Below are 16845 nucleotides of genomic sequence, written 5' to 3' on the forward strand. Positions count from 1 at the left end.
ATATCTTTTCAGCCTTGTTTCCTGCCTTGGCTGATTATCAGCATCAAAAACTCAGGATGACAATCTGCTCGGGGGGGTGGGGGGGGTGTCAAAAATTTAGCAATCACTCCCCAGATGTTCTTGTTAGATATAATTACAGATTGTACAACTATAGAGACTAACTTGATTTTGAACTTAATAACGGAAGCAAGATTGTTGGTGGCGCAGTACTGGAAGAAGGAAGAACCACCTACTATTCAAGAATGGACGTTAAAAGTAGTAAACTTAGCAGAGATGCCCAAAATCTCAGCATATTTGAAGGGTTATTCAGATGAGAAATACAAATGGGAATGGAGAAGATGGATTGACTACATTCAAAATAAATATCGGACTAATAAATTTCAATTAGCTTATGAATGAACAAGGAATGTTACAACCTATCTAAAGTTAGTTTAATAAAAGGGGAGTTAAAGTACAAGAGAAGGTAGGATGCTATAGTCCAGTGATGGCGAACCTATGGCATGCGTGCACAGGTGGCACGTGGAGCCATTTGTCAGGGCACGCGAGGCGCTTCCCTGTCAGCTGGCCAGCGTGCATGCGTGTGCGAGCCAGCTGAGTTCACGCTTTTTTAAAGCCATTTTTCGCCCTCCCCAGGCTCCAGAGGCTTTATAGGAGCCTGGGGAAGGCAAAAACAGCCTCCCCCGCTCCCCCGGAAGCCCTCCAGAGGCATCAGGGAAGCCTCCGGAAAGTCCCTGAAGCCTTCGGAGCGCTCAAAACGATCCTCCGAGCAAACCGGAAGTGACTTCAGAGGATCGTTTTGAGCATTCTGAAGGCTTCAGGGACTGTCCGGAGGCTTCGCTGACGCCTCCGGAGGGCGTCTGGGGGGGGCAGGGGAAGCTGTTTTCGCCCTCCCCAAGCTGCTATAAGGCCTCTGGAGCCTGGTGAGGGCGAAAAAAGCATGTAAAAATGGGAGGGGGAGCGCCTGTAGTGAGCGCATGCACACTGGGGCCAGCACATTGCATTATGGGTGCGGCATGCCTGCACATGACCCCCCTGCGCTCCCCCCACTTATGGCACGCGAGCCAAAAAAGGTTCGACATCGCTGCTATAGTTAGTTAGCTTATGTTAGTGTATGATTGTTAAATGTCTATACCCTGTATTTTGCTCTGGGAGGTTGGGGGGAGGGAGGGTTGGAGGGGAAATATTTGTAAAAACTATTAAATTCTTTAATTAAAAAAATTTAGCAAGTGGTTCTTTGCATTGCTTCTAGATCAACATGTACACTCCTATTCTCAGGTCAGAAATAACACTATATGAAAATTCAAATAATCCTTTTTGGGGGGTGGAAATAATTCAAACAGCTGAGTGAACTAACATGTTCTAATCCTCTCTTGTGCGGGGAGATATTTGGTTGGTCACACATGACATTTTTACTTGGTTCAACACTAGCACCATATTAGTGTTTCCAAAACCTCATTCTCCTTAGGCAGTCAAGCTGATTGTCTTTTGGCTCAGCTCGGGCACAGACCTTCTGTCTTGCCTTGCTGAAATTCCCAATTCGTGGGAGCTTTGCCTCCGAACATTGCCTTCGGAATTTATGAGCGGATTTCAAGGACAACCTTATCGATCCAGATCCAGCTTTAAACCCTCTGGTCAATTTCTAGTTTGTTACAGTATCTCTATTTTTTTTTTTAAATGTCCAGCTTGTGCCCATTTATGTATGCAGCCTGCACTAAAAACTCTTGCCTTCGTCTACCTCCCGATCCCTGGATTCAAAGATTCATTTCCCTACAGACTAACACACAGGTTCACCACTGTATCATAAAACCATGATTACAGTAGCAGAGAAGGACACTTGCTGCAAAATGCTGTGTTGTGTCATTATTCGAGACAATGGAGACAGCAAAATAGAAGATAAAGAAGTGGAGAAGATGACAAAATACAAAGGCCTGCAAATAGAAACAGAACGCCTGTGACCAAAGAAGACAAAGGTTGTACCAATAGTCGTAGGGGCCTTCGGTGCAATCCCAAAACATCTGGAACATAGCTTCAACACCATCGGCATTGACAAAATCACCATCTGTCAGTTACAGAAAGCAATTTTGCTCAGAATAATTTACATCCTGCAACTTCCTTTTATATTATGAAACAAGAACATCTGTGAATGAAGGCAAATATACACATCCTGCCGGGATTATGTTTCAGGATACAATCTGGGGCCAGAAGTTTAGACTTCTGAGCTTTCAGACTTGTGCTGGAGGCCATCCTTGGGGAAGTTCTCTGTCACCAGAATATGTCTCTCTCACCATATTCTGGTGAGACAAACGTTATGTGAGGTTGGGCTCCAGTATGAGTCCAAAAGACTAAATCTCTGTTCTTGGTAACCAACCTAGATTGAATCCCACAATTACATCTGCCTATCCTAGGTCTTTGGGAAGGATTTGATAAGGGGATACAAATGCCAAATCCAGTCTAAACATCTGGCTGACTGTACAACTGACCATAATATATTAAATGTTGCTTGATTTCCAGCAATCTTAGAAAAAATTTTTTAGGTTCAGAAATTTAGGAATAATTATGTCTTGATGACCAGGCAGCTGTCAATTTATTCTAATTTATATTAATAGCTCAGATCATTTGGAAAAAGATCAAACACCCATAGTAGATCCTAAAAATTTGAAGAGAGAGGTGCAGAACCATTCATTCTGCATGGAATAGAGACAAAGGTATTCTGTTTGTTCCAAAAAGCTACTGAAATTCAAGTGATAGGGCACTGGGAAAATGATAAATGGTTACCCTTTCCTAATTATTCCTTGAAAGGAATACTGGTTGGCATTTCCTTCTTCTCAGCAGTCCAATGTTAGCTGAAGTGAAAGTCACCACATTGCCTACTTCAAAAATGTTTTGCAAAGGGACAGGATCTGACGTCACAAAGGTATGATGTTTGATCTGGGAGCTTCGAGATCGCAGTCAATACTTTTGCCGCTGGACGGTCCTTTTGGACCAGTGGTGGGTTTCAAAATTTTTTGGAACCTACTCTGTGGTGTGGCCTCCTTTGTGGGAGTGGCTTGCCGGCCATGTGACCAGGTGGGAGTGGCTTGTCAGCAATGTGACTGGGTGGGAGTGGCTTGCCGCCCATGTGACCGGGTGGGAGTGGCTTGCCGGCCATGTGACTGGGTGGGAGTGGCTTTGCAGTCATGTGACCGGATGGGAGTGGCCAAGACAATGTCACTGAATTTTTTGCCCCAATGGATGATCTACAAAAAGAAGATATAAAAAAGGAAATTTATTATTTTGTGCACTTACTACTTAAATAAGATTAAAATAAGTACACAAAACAATAAAAGAGCTACTTACAGAAGGTAAGTAGCTTACTACTTACTACTTGTATTTCAAAGGGAATAAATACATATTTAATTTTACACATGTTAACAGCTGTTGGAATTGTGTTTGCACAACAGTGGAAAAAACAAAGATATGAAAATGAATAAATATTAGAATGTGCAAGAATGAATAAATTGACAATTAAAATCAAGAAGGCTTTGAATACTTTTTCACGTGGAATTTGTTTTATCAATTGCTAACTAACAGAAACAGCAATTAGAAATCTAAAAGTATGAAAGAAAACACCAATTATGAAAGGAAAGGTCACTAAAATGTATAAGGAAATATTATTAGTACTTGATCATTATTAATGTGTAGATAATTGTGGGACATTACACACCCACACACACAAACTATGACAGTGCCAGGAAAACACCAAAAAATAACAATTTCCCCCCAAAAGATTTCTGGGAGCTGAAGTCCTCCAGGCTTAAAGTTGCCAAGGTTGGAGACCCCTGATCTACATCATAATAAAGACTGAGCTGCAGAGAGCTGCCCTTGTTGAATTGATTTCTCTTTTGGAAAATATATTCCGTGAGCCCAGAAATCTCTTCCATATGCTTCGCGCAAGATAAACGAGGCATCTCAACCAAACTGTCGGGGGAATTCTGGGAGTTGAAGTCCACCCATTGAAAATTGCCACGGTTGACAAACATTGGTTTAGATCAAAGGTCGGAAAGAATACAAGGTTAATACTAAACTTTGCTAAAGGAGTTTGTATGGATAGACAGGCAGATTTTTTCCCAAAGTCTTCTAGTTAAGGCATGTGTGAATCCCAGAAGCCAAATTGTCTTGAATTGGAGAGTTAGGTTCATAAACCCTATAACCTTCAGCACAGTTTTAACCCTGCTCGGATCACACAGGCGCAGCCCGAGAAGACATTTCTGAGAAGAGAAACTTCTCCGGTTCGGCTGCGCCAGTATGATCTGAGCAACCATGCGGTTCACCTCACTGACTGTCTACCTGGCTACGGGGCGGCGGTTGCCGGCACTCCACCAGCTCGGGCGTGACCGGAGAAGTTTCTCTTCTCAGAAATGTCTTCTCAGTGTCCCTTTGAGGTACGTCGACCCCCGGGAGGGAGGGTGCGGCATAACTCCAGCCTCACACACACACACACAAGTTGCTCAGTAACCCTAACCTTCGCGCTCTTATCCACACTCTCCTCGGCTCCTCACGACTGGAATAGATGTCCAGAATTGGCTTTTGGGGCTAGGGTTTCCGGCCCCTGCCGCTTCTGAACTTCTATTGCTGTCGCGAGGAGACGAGGTGTGCAGAGAGAGCTCAAAGGTTCTTGGCACTCTGGGAAGCTACGAAAGTGGTTGGGAGAGGCACGCGGCTTGGTTTAGCCTCCCTCGACATCGCAGCAGCAGCCCCAAGTGCACTGATCTCACCATTTTTTGCATCGGGGCATGCTGCAAAGGGGGGGGGGGGAGTGAAGACCTTTTCCAGCTGGCGCAAAGGACTTCCCCGGACTTGCTTTAGTGAGCACGGGCCCGCACCTCCACCACCAACAATCTGGAAAAGGTCTTTACTCCCTCTCTCTTGCAAGCAAGCCCTGATGCAAAAAATGCCAAGGCCTTGTGAGTGAGTGACAGGGGCGGGGCAGGAACTTACTTCCGGGTTCATTGACCAACCGGATCGCCCGATCCGGTGCAAACCAGAAGAAACCCACCACTGTTTTGGACCTAAATTGTCCTGAAGAGACGGTGACAGGGAAGAGTATGTCTTGCTGATCTCAGGGACATCACAAAGTCCCTGATTGATCCAGGAGAATCTCTTCTTGCCGGCGACAGAAGCGCAGCCAAAAGCTGTTTAAGTTGGGACAGCTCCGCAATGGGAGGAAAGTGGAAAGAGAAAGTGTGTCCATCTGGTGAGGAAATTTTATTGTTATAAAAGAGACTGCCCCCCAAAAATCAAAGCTAAATTAAACTTGCAAAGAAAAGAAAATAAGTGGTAAAATTAAGGTATGTTAGACAGTGTGTTATCCTTTTTTTTTTTAATGGATGGAAGTTTTACAAATATTTCCTACTTTTTAAAGTGAAAGTATTGGTTTTTCTTCTTCTATTTCTTTTTTTTTTTTACCTATCGATTAAATCTTTTTCTTTATTTTTATAATATTGGTTTGGATGGGTTTTTTCTCTTTATTTTGCTCCATTTAAGAATTTTGTTTCTTTTAAGCCTGGAATATAAAGAAGATATAAAAGGAATATAAAGACGGTAGTAACATCAGAGGGAAAAGAAGTTACATTGCCACTTGGAGGTTGGAGGTTGAGTCCTGGAAATATTGCTTTCTCTTTTTTATCTTTGATCATTTTGACTTTGCACTTCAAAGGCTGCAGCTTGTTTACAGAAGAGATAAAGAGAAGAGCATGGGTTGTTTATACAGGTGCTCTTTGGATGTTTCTTTGGCAGCTGGAGAGAAGTGAAAACAAAACCTTGTTTTGAAACTAGAGTGGCAGTGTTTACTAGTTGGAAGTAGTAGATCATATTCTTCAATCAAGGTATGTGGTTAAGTATGCCCATCTGGGATTGTTAATACATTTTCATTGTATCGTATTCATCCATCCATCCATTCATTCATATCCCGCCCTTTTAATTTTTACAAATAAGGCAGCAAACATACTTTCCGTCTCCTTTTTTTACCAACAATAACCCTGTGAAGTGTGTTAGTTTGAGAGCATGATTGGCACAAAGTCACCCATCTGGCTTTCATGTCTAAGATGGGACTTGAACTTCCTCTTTACATGGGAAGTTTACATTGAGATACAATGTAAAAAAAAAAAAAAACTCAAATGTGGTTATAAAGTCAAACCACTAGCACAGATGATGGGAATTTGCATGCATAATTTAGCCAATAAGGAGTCAGGGATAGAATTTCTGCTTTGGGAAGGCATGGAAAACCGGAAATAAACCACAGCAGGGCTTCTGATATAAAATTTGTCAGTTATAGTGAGGAGACAGATATCTAAGAGAGAACATTCTATATTATCCAGTAATAATTATGAGAACTTAATTGAAAATCTGGGCTCTGTATATTATCTGTATTTATCTTTTGTTTAAGACTGTGTAACAGTTCCTTAATATGTGAGATCACTTGAAAATATTCAAGATGTTACTACTATGACCATGCTTTTGCTCATAGCTCTTCTAATTATTAAATTATAGAGCTGAGGTGGTGCAGTGGTTAGAGTGCAGTACTGCAGGCTACTTCAGCTGACTGCTATTTGCAGTTTGGCAGTTCAAATCTCACCGGCTCAAGGTTGACTCAGCCTTCCATCCTTCCGAGATGGGTAAAATGAGGACCCAGATTGTTGGGGGCAATATGCTGACTCTGTAAACCACTTAGAGAGGGCTGTAAAGCACTATGAAGTGGTATATAAGTCTAAGTGCTATTGCTATATTGTCCTACCTTAGTCTTGAAATCTTCTGATTCTGTCTCCTCAATGTAATAATCAGTTTTATTTTATCGCACAGACAATGCTTCTCAACAAAGCAGAAAATCACAATTGACTCCCAAATATTATCATTGATTATTACCATGTGATTGTGTGTCTAGGAAAGGGTGCTAACTCAACAAATAATGCCAGACAAATCAGTTTTATTTTGAACAACCTGTTTCAAATGAAAGCTGAAATTTGTGCCTTGAGAGTAACCAACAATAGGTATCATTTCACTTTCAATCAGCTCCAGAGCTGTTGCATGTGAGAAGCAACATTGAATAAAAGATACATTCTCAATATTACAACTTTTACTGGCAAGTGTGGCCTACAAAAGCACAGCCAGAACGGTAGCATAATCTCTTTTAATCAATCTTTCAAACATCTGAAACTAAATTAATTCTGAACATCCAGTTTAGATCAGATGGCTTGCTTTGGACTATTAGCTCTACAATTTGCTACAATATGCTTGTTTTCCCATAAAGAAATAACGATGCTTGGTCCATCAAATAGTAATACAAAGATTGCCATCTATCTAAAGAGAAATTGCACAGTCATAATCATCTCAAATCCGGCTCGTTCATAGCTTTGTTTGGTTTTTGTTTGTTTTTTAAATCCAGCTGAACAATCTGCAGAAAGGTTGATTCAGTTCCACTGTTGAATTTAACAAACTCAACAAGATTAACCTGTGCACAGGACTGTGTATATCACTGCATATATTTTAATGAATTTCAGTAATTTGGTGAACACTGGCAAACATTACGCTAATTTGAAAAATAGCAATATTACCTAGGGCTTGGATAATATAATCTCTAAAAAGTGATTCAGAGCATGAGGAGGCATATTCTCAGCAACCCCTTAACGCAAGTATGGAAACTCGGGAAAAAGGAATGGCTGTTTTATAATGCTGCAAACAGATGCTGTGTTTGCTTTTTGGAGTCCGAATTGAAAATGCTGCACAGCATCAATATTTATATTTTGTTTTGCTTTGGTCTCTGACTATGACATATGATTGCCTCCCCACTGACTTATGGCCTCCCAAAAAAAATGTCACGGCAACAGCAAGACCAACCTTGCCCTGACACCATCCAGAAAAGAAACAGCTCTGTCCTTCGAAGATGCTGCCCTATTGACAAGTTGCTCTAAGTTAGCGAGCCGAGAGGAATGCAGTCTGGTGTCATCCATCAGGAAAAACCAATTGCTATTCCAAAAGTTATGCCACCAAGGGATGGTAGCCAAGCTGGAGCTGCCAAAGGATAGCTTATAGATGACCACTGCATTCTGGCCTTAGAGAAGTTTCTTCTTCCTTCCCTTCTCTCCACACTTTTAATTTTATTTTTTTAAAAATATATATATTTTCATCTTCTGAGATTTTAATTGCTGTGTACCATTCTAGGATATAATGATTGTCTAAAATGTGGGATTTTTTTTTTAAAGGACATAAGACAAATGGGTTATCAATATGAGAGAGATCGGTATTTTGGATCATGTATTAGACGAACAAACGATTGGGACTCTCACATTGAATTGAAAACTTTATTTGGCCAAGTGTGGTTAGACACACAAGGTATTTGTCTCTGGTGAAGAAGCTCTCAGCGTGTTAGAACTACATATTTCATATGCAGTCAAAACCCAAAAATCACACACAACACAGCCCTTTATCTGAATAAAACAATCTGGCTGAGATCTACGCATTTGGGTCTCACTGGGGTAAATTGTAAGGATGATATTGTATTCCTTCTTCATCCCTTTTTATTTAATTTGTTTCTTCACTTTTACATGTAGTTCTAGTGTGGTGTGTTTTATGTTTTATTCTGAATATTTTGTTTTGTATTTTGGTATGGCCTATGTGCTAATCAGTAGCAAAAAAGGAAAGGATAACCGATATGTCTCCTAGATGGATGATTGTTTAAATATGCCATTTCAGTGACTTGGACACCTCTCCTGCGCGAGCTGCACTGGCTACCTGTGGTTTTTCGGGTGCGTTTCAAGGTGCTGATTACCATCTTTAAAGCGCTCCATGGCACGGGACCTAGTTACTTGCGGGATCGCATCCTCCCACATACATCCCTGCGGCCAATTCGCTCACACAGGGAGGGACTTCTCCTGGTGCCGTCCACTAGGCAATGCCAACGGGCGACACCAAGGAGTAGGGCCTTCTCTGTGATGGGCCCAACCCTCTGGAATGACCTCCCCCCCGACATTAGAACCACTTCTGACCTCCGCTCCTTCCGGCAAAAATTGAAGACTCACCTGTTCCGATTAGCAGGCCTGGCATAATTACAACTGTCCCTCCTGGCAAATGTATTATTATCTGGTTATTTTAGGGTTTTTTAATCTGTTGTGTCTGTTTTAGGGATTTTAAAAAATTATATTTATTCAGCTTTGTACAGTTCTTTTAATTGCATTTTAACCTCCTCCAAACTGTACATATTTAATTATTTAATTTTTATTGTATTTTTGTGATATTCTCTATGGACTGTACACCGCCCCGAGTCCCTTCTGGGAGAGGGGGCGGTTTAGAAGCACAAATAAATTGAAACTGAAATTGAAATTGGTCCACCTCTGTTTTCCATTACTTATAAACATGTCATACCTTCCATTGTAGATATTTGTCATCTCATAAAATCTGAATCTCTAGCAAGAACAAGCTTTATGAACCATCCCTCCATGTGGTTTCAGATAATTTTAACCATGTGACTTCAAGGAAACAAACAGTCCATAGAGTTCGCTAAACACTTCAGACTAATGGCTTGCACAAAGTGATTGTGTTATTACAGATAATCAACAGGGCTATCAGTCAGAGGTGCTACTTCAATATGTAAAAATTCATTAAGATGCCCATAAAAATTAATTGGAAATGTTCTATTTCCTTCAATCATCATTTTAATCTTATCCATTTTAATGGTTCCGCCTTAGGCCTGCTCCCTAGGAGATAAATGTCTTTTTTTTTTACAGTGATGTGAAAATAGTTTAGTATACTGTATACTCATGTATAATCTATAAATAAATATGATGTATAATCTATAAGATTATAAGAGAGTCAGTTTGGTATAATGTTACAATCTATAAATTCTGGAAAAAGAACTAGTTTGGTTCAGTGGTGATGGTACTCAGATAGAAACCAGGAGATTGTGAGTTCCAGTCCTGCCTTAGTCATGAAGGCAATTGGCTGAGCCAGTCACTCTCCCTCAACCCAGCCCACTCCACAGGGTTATTGTTGAAAGGAGAATAGGACGGAAGATCAGGTATGTACACTGTAGACTAAAAATGAAAAAAAATGGGATAAAAATCTAATGAATGATAATCAGTGGTGTCATCAAAGGAAATAATCAAAACTCATGGAGTGCAAATTGATTGAGTTATTCAATTTCTATAGCTGCCCATCTCAGTCAATAACTCTGGGCATCTGACAATTAAAAATATATGTATTACAGATGTCACTAAATCACAAACCCTACTGGATATAATATCTTATTAGATTATTTCCTCAGGAAGGCTTCCTGTCAGGCCTAAAGTTAATGCTTAACATAATCCTCTACTTGTTTGTATCTGGTAACCCTGGGACGGGACTGGAATGGATTAAAAATGAATACATTTTTTTGGGGGGGGGGATCTTCTGTTTTGATTGCATTTGAAATACATGAAGCACTAATTAAGATTGACTTTCTCTGAGTTTTTAAAATCAGTATCTTAAATATAGGTGGGGAAGAAGGGGGAAGATAGCAACATTTGGAAAGTTTCAGCCTGTTTTTCCAAAAGTCAAATTCATTGCAAATTTACCTACCCTCGCTTCACATACACAAACATACAAAACTACCTCCAACTCTCAAGCAGACAAGTTAAAAAATGAAGCGGCAACTGAAGACAAACACACCTTCACAACAATAGTAGACTTGTGCAAAGCGTGTCTTGCAAGGCACAGTCAATTAAGTCTGGGCAAGTCCACAGCAGCTGCTCTAGACATGCCCAGAAGATAATCTACAAGGGTTAAGTTCTGTTACTAAAGAAAAGGGACACTGGCTTCAGAAAGACTGGGCCAATCTATTCATAAACCAAACACTTTCAGCCACAAGGTCCCACAGAAGGCTGGATCTGATGGTATCAAAAAGTAGAAAAACAAAGACTCCTAAAATCTACATTCCCCCACTCAAATTCTAAGGACAGGACATGATCTTTAGGATGTAACACGACTTACCCACCACCATTAGAATAGCAAAAGACACAAGGCTCACTACTTTGCACAACCCCCTGGAGCATCTCAAGCTCGAAACACCATAACCCTGTAAAGACCCAGCCAATTTGTCAGCTACCCCAGAAAAATTATGCTGTCCCTAAAGTTTCTGGAATCTAAATAAACAGAGACCTTCTGTCTCCATTTCATTTTCAGTGGCTTGGAACCGGACAAGATTTTACTTCAACAATTGAAAATGTACTCCTAAGCCTACAAGTAATGACCCCACACTTCCGAGCCACGCAATCATGGAGTTATCTAGGTAATCCCCAACCACAATTGAACCCAAAATGTCCTTTGCTAAGCAAGACAGTTGTTAAGTGAATTGTGTCTCTTTTCTCAAACATTTTGCCACAGTCGTTAAGTGAATCATTGTGAGCTATCAAGTGAATCATGTGGTTGTTAACTGAACCTGGCTTTCCTCTTTGACTTTGCTTGTCAGAGATGCCGGTTGGGAAGATTACAAATGGTGATCACATGTCATCAGGACATCAACAACTATCATAAATACATAACAGTTGACCAACACCTGAATTTTGATCACATGACTATGCATGCAGGATTGGTCATAAGTCACTTTGTTTAGTGCTGTTGTAACTCCAAACATTACTAAACAAATGGTTATAAGTTGAGGACTACCAGGTACTGCCTTATTATGGTAGGTTTTGCATTAAGTCTGAAGATCAAGAAAAAATACTTCAGGTTAATTTTAATAAACCCAGAATCCTAATTTTATTTTATTTTGCATTATTTTAAAAGCTGCAGACCTTAAAATATTAACATGACAGTGATTCTGAGAGGCAGTATGATAAAAATCCTTCATCGTTGTCTAATGGGTTATGCATGTAACTAAGAAGAAGCTGATAGGTTCATTGAAACAGCTCATTAAAATGCTTCTGCTGTAGATTTTCCAGACCCCAGGCCCTTTAGATCAACCTAAATATTTTTATGGCAAGCTGGATAAATTATGGCTCAGAGAAAACACTTGTATTGAAATGACAACCTTCATATGTTGAGGAGGACACTAATCCACTTTTAGTGATGAGGCTGAATTGCCTGTTACTTTGAAAAAGGAAGATAAGTCAAACTGTTAGTCTGATCAGCTATAGCAGTGATGGCAAACCTATGGCATGCCTGCTGGAAGTGGCTAGCCATCGCCCACTGCTCTTCTGGGTTCCGACGAGCATAGGCACACCTGCCAGCTGGTCTTCATGTGTGTGTGAGTGCCAGGAACTGGAAGAGCAGCTCCCAGGCACACCTAGTCCTAACCCTAACTTCTGGTTTCTGATGCACCAGCTGGTCTTCGTGCATGCATGCGTGCCAGAAACTGGATGACCAGGTGACTGGTGCGCATGCATGCACCAGAAACCATAAGCTCAGCTTCTGGCATGCACACTCACATATGCAAACCGGTAGGGAAAATAAGTGAATATCACTCCTGATAAACCTAGTCATTATATTAAAAAATGTAGCATATATAAAATATGTAGCATGCGTGAGTCTTTTTTTTTAAGGCAAAGAATCCACATTTTTAAAAAATAAACTTTAGAATAGTGGTTTGAAATAGCAGGTAATTCAGGGGAAATTATCTATTTCCTTTCTCAAACCACACTGAAATCAATTTATATTGGTATATAAAGCAAAACAGGGTCTATATTTTTCAGTTTAACACTTTGCTTGATCCCCTATTGTACCATCTTCTACATGCATTTGAAAGTCTTTCACATAAACGGTATGGGATTTGTCCTTTTATACGAGTCTTCATATATTTTCTTTCCAAAAACCACTACATTTCATGAAGTATATTTTGTATGTTAGCTGAGACAAATGGAATAAGGAAATCAAAAGCACCAAGTCATTATACTACTGACTGATTTCAGATTCCCAATTCTCTCTCATGTAGAGGGAACAAATAAAAACAAACATTATTCTTGCTGTCAAGAATAATGAGGAGTTTTGAAAAAAATAAGAAATAATGTTTCATCTGAACAGACTTTTTGTTCTAACCATTTCTGTCTTGTATCTCTACGATCTGGTGAGAGGTTTGCAAGCTTCACACAAAAAGGCCAAAACAAGGACATCATGGCTATGTCATGGGGATTAATTTTTAAAAGAAATACTGCAGAAATCCCAGGGGTCTTCAACAAAACTCAACCGGATTCCACTTTTGGAGTGAGAATGGTTGTCGATCCATGTTTGCAAGGATCTGTTTATTTCCCAGATGGATAAGTTCAAAGGAGAGCATTTCAGTCTCAACATTTATTCCATCAGGTTTAGAAAAACATATTTTTTTCTCCTGATAGAGTCCTGTGTAATTCTTACCTTGGAACTGAGCGTTAAACCCTTTCCGTCTGTGATTACTGTCAGAAGTGAAATGGAGCCGTAACCAGTTTTTACTGCTGATAACAGGTGAAGGCAGATTCATGCCAGTCAACCTACGAAATAAAATATGTGTTCACTTGAAAATAGTAAAGCAACTACCAATTTTGTCTGATTATTTTGATAAAACACAGTTTAGAGACTAAGGCGCATTCAGCACGAATAGAGATAGCGTTCAATACTATATTCTCAACATCTATGGATGATTCTCGACAATTCTGACCCCATTTATTGTACTTTTAATTCTATATTTACGTGATAAAGAAAACATCTCATTTATACATGTGCATTATGGAAAAGGTACCCACGCTCAACCAAATTTTGAATTTTCTAGTTTTGAAAATGAAACTTCAATCCACAAACAATCTAACTTTGCATCTATTGTTGGAATCATTTCAAATTGTATTAAAGCAGGTTAATAAATAACTGAAACATATGGACAATATGCTATACAAAATGTAACTTTATGAACAAAATGTTTATTTGGGCAATATCTTATTGAGCAAATCAAACATGAAAATCAGGAGTAAGAAATTTGGAATACCCCAAAATTGTCTGTTCATATTGCTAAACCTCCAATATGAGATTAATGAAACTGGTAATACATCTTGAAGAGGTATAACATGAATTACAGATATCAATAAAAATGTGGCCCACAATTGCTAGCTATATTGACTCAATTTATTAAAGTGAAAGTTACTTTGCATTCAGTAAAAATGCTATGGAGGTAAATCTGTCTAATCCTGAAAAAAAATAAAGCCACATTTTGAAGAAAACATTTTATTTTAGCCTTAAGATATCAGCACTTTTAGATTGGATCCAAAGAAATGTCTCTATGGAATAACTCGGTGGTGGTTTCAATTTTTTTTAGAACCTCTTCTGTAGGTGTGGCCTGCTTTGTGGGAGTGACTTGCTGGCCATGTGACCAGGTGGGAGTGACTTGCTGGCCATGTGGCTGAGTGGAGTGGCTTGGCAGTCATGTGACTGGAGGGGGTAGCCAACTTGTAAAATGTGGTGAAACTCACTTAACAATGCTCTTGCTTAGCAACCAAAATGTTGGCTCAGAAACTCTGGCATTTGAAGCACACAGGTCTTAAAGCTGTCAAGTTACAAGACCCTTGCACCCCTAACCCTTTAGGAAAAAAACCCCAGGGGTGTTCAAACTTGACAGCTTTACGACTTGTGGACTTCAACTCCCAGAATTCCTCCTTCAGTCATGTTGGCTCAGGAATCTGGCATTGAAGTGTGCAAGTCTTAAAGCTGTCAAGTTACAAGACCCTTGCACCCCTAACCCTTTAGAAAAAAACCCCAGGGATGTTCAAACTTGACAGCTTTAAGACTTTAAGGTTTAGATAGGACTCTTAGAGGTGGGCGGGGTGATTGGTGAGCCAGCCAATCAATGAGCGGTGGGCGGGGCAAGCGTGGTGCGGACGGGTGGGGGGAGGGAGCTGGAACCGGTTCTCAATGGCATGGCAGATTTGTGGAACCTCTTCTATAGAAGAGGTTAGACCTGGCAGGAACCCATCCCTGGAATAACTCCATCAAAAGAATCACAGTTGACCACTTGCATATAAACATATTCACCAAGAAAAAATATTGAAAATAATCAAATGTGATAATATATTAAACCAAACAAGACAACCATTTAGAGACACAAAAATGCTAAGTCTTTGCTATCATCTATTAGTTGTCATATAAAAGTCCAGAGTTCATTTATTTACTGGCTGTTTTTCATGAAGCAAAGGTTAAAACCATAAAGTGCATGAATATATAGAACAATATAAAATGAAGAACAAAATAGAACAAAATAAAACATAATTTTGCTATGGAAATTTTGACTGTGTATATCTTTTTAATGCTGAAAACTAGCAGTAGTATTTTGATTTACATAAATCTAAAAGGAAATGAATCATGTAGCCTTCAAGATATACTTTTATGTATAATATTTTTTTAAAAGTGAAGTTTTTTAAAAAATATAACCTTTACTGCAATAAAGGGATCCTATTTAAAGAATATAATATTATTTCTTAGTGCTACTGTATATGACAGTTACCCTTGACCGGCTCCTAAATATTTACATTCAACAATTTTGTATATAATTGAATTTACAAGGGACAAGAGAGTGAGTTGTCAAAGACTCTTTTGTATTGTGGTAGCTTGTTTTGTGTGTGTGTGTAAACAAAGCCATTATGACTTTTAAACCATAGTTTACAGTTTAGCTTTATGTGTGAACAAAATCCCTGTGATTGCTCAATAATCAATGGTTAAAACACTGCATCTCAGCTTCAAAACCTGACAGGCTAGAAGATAAAGGAATTTCTGGAGACATTCTTAGTTTAGCATAATTTATCATTACATCAAAATAGGGCTTTCATAAATGAAGAGATATTTCTTTTATATTTAACACTCTTTCCTTCAACACCTCTTATTTGCATCCTTACGCTTGTAAGACAAAAGGAAAATCAGAGTTTGCTTTATGAATATTTTTCTTCCAGCAATAATCAAATAGTGAATGGAAAGACCACAGATACAATAAAACAGTCATAGCAGGAGAATGCAGCAAAATCATTGAAAGGTGATTGGTCATTTTGGAGGATGTATTCTATTTTTTCTCGAAATAGGAAATGACTTTGATGGACTATTTGGCTAGGATTTAAACAGACCAGAACACAGACCTTATATAGATTCACCACCTCCTTCACCACCAGCTATATGACAGACAAATAACTTTACAAATAATATAAATAACACCAATGGTGCACAATAGTGGTAATGCAATAAACAGCACACATATGAGCTGTTCATTCCAACATGTGATCTCTCAATACAATACTATGTTTCTTGCCCAAAATGGTTGCTAGTTGAGAGTAAAGAACCCTTCAGGGAAGTTGTTATGTAAATACTTCCTTCCTTCCTTCCTTTTTTTTTTAACCCGGAGGGCTTTTGTTTACTATATACTTGGCATTGTGGTTAATATAATGAAGCCATGACCTCCTTTGGCATCTGTAGGTGCACTGAACTCAATTCACAAATACATAAATCCTGACAGGAATAATAACATAAATCATATCGATAGGCTGTTTGCGTGGAAAAACCAAATACAAAAGAGGTATTTTGCAAACATCCCATGCAGATAAATCAACTCAGCATTGTCTGAACTTACTCCTTACATATTTCAATTTGTTGTTTTGAGTGCATAGTAATAGTGCAGGTTTAGGCCTTTTGGGTTCAGGAGTCCAAATATATTTAAAATGTATAAATATTCATTTTAAAGGATATTTTCTTCTCTGCTAAGGAAACTAATACTTCCTTAGTTGAATGATTTTTTCCAATTTCATCCCGAAAGAGAATTATCTGCTACTGTTTTCTTTTTGCAATCAGGATTTTTAGGTCTTATGGACATAATAATATGTAACAATACATTCATACATA

The 16845-nt window shown here is 39.1% G+C and overlaps 1 protein-coding gene across 1 annotated transcript in view; it reads right to left on the reverse strand.

Annotated features, from left to right (window-relative positions):
• CSMD1 (CUB and Sushi multiple domains 1) overlaps positions 1–16845 on the reverse strand; it is a gene marked incomplete at its 5' end in the record, with an annotated part of 1188747 nt that overhangs the window by 351273 nt on the left and 820629 nt on the right. Inside the window, one exon of the mRNA XM_081942958.1 lies at positions 13357–13469. Within this exon, the coding sequence (XP_081799084.1) occupies positions 13357–13469 (113 nt within the window). The remainder of the gene's footprint in view (positions 1–13356; positions 13470–16845) is intronic.

This window comes from Natrix helvetica (assembly GCF_964273705.1).
Source record: "Natrix helvetica genome assembly, chromosome: 2".
NCBI classification, from domain to species: Eukaryota; Metazoa; Chordata; class Lepidosauria; order Squamata; family Natricidae; genus Natrix; species Natrix helvetica.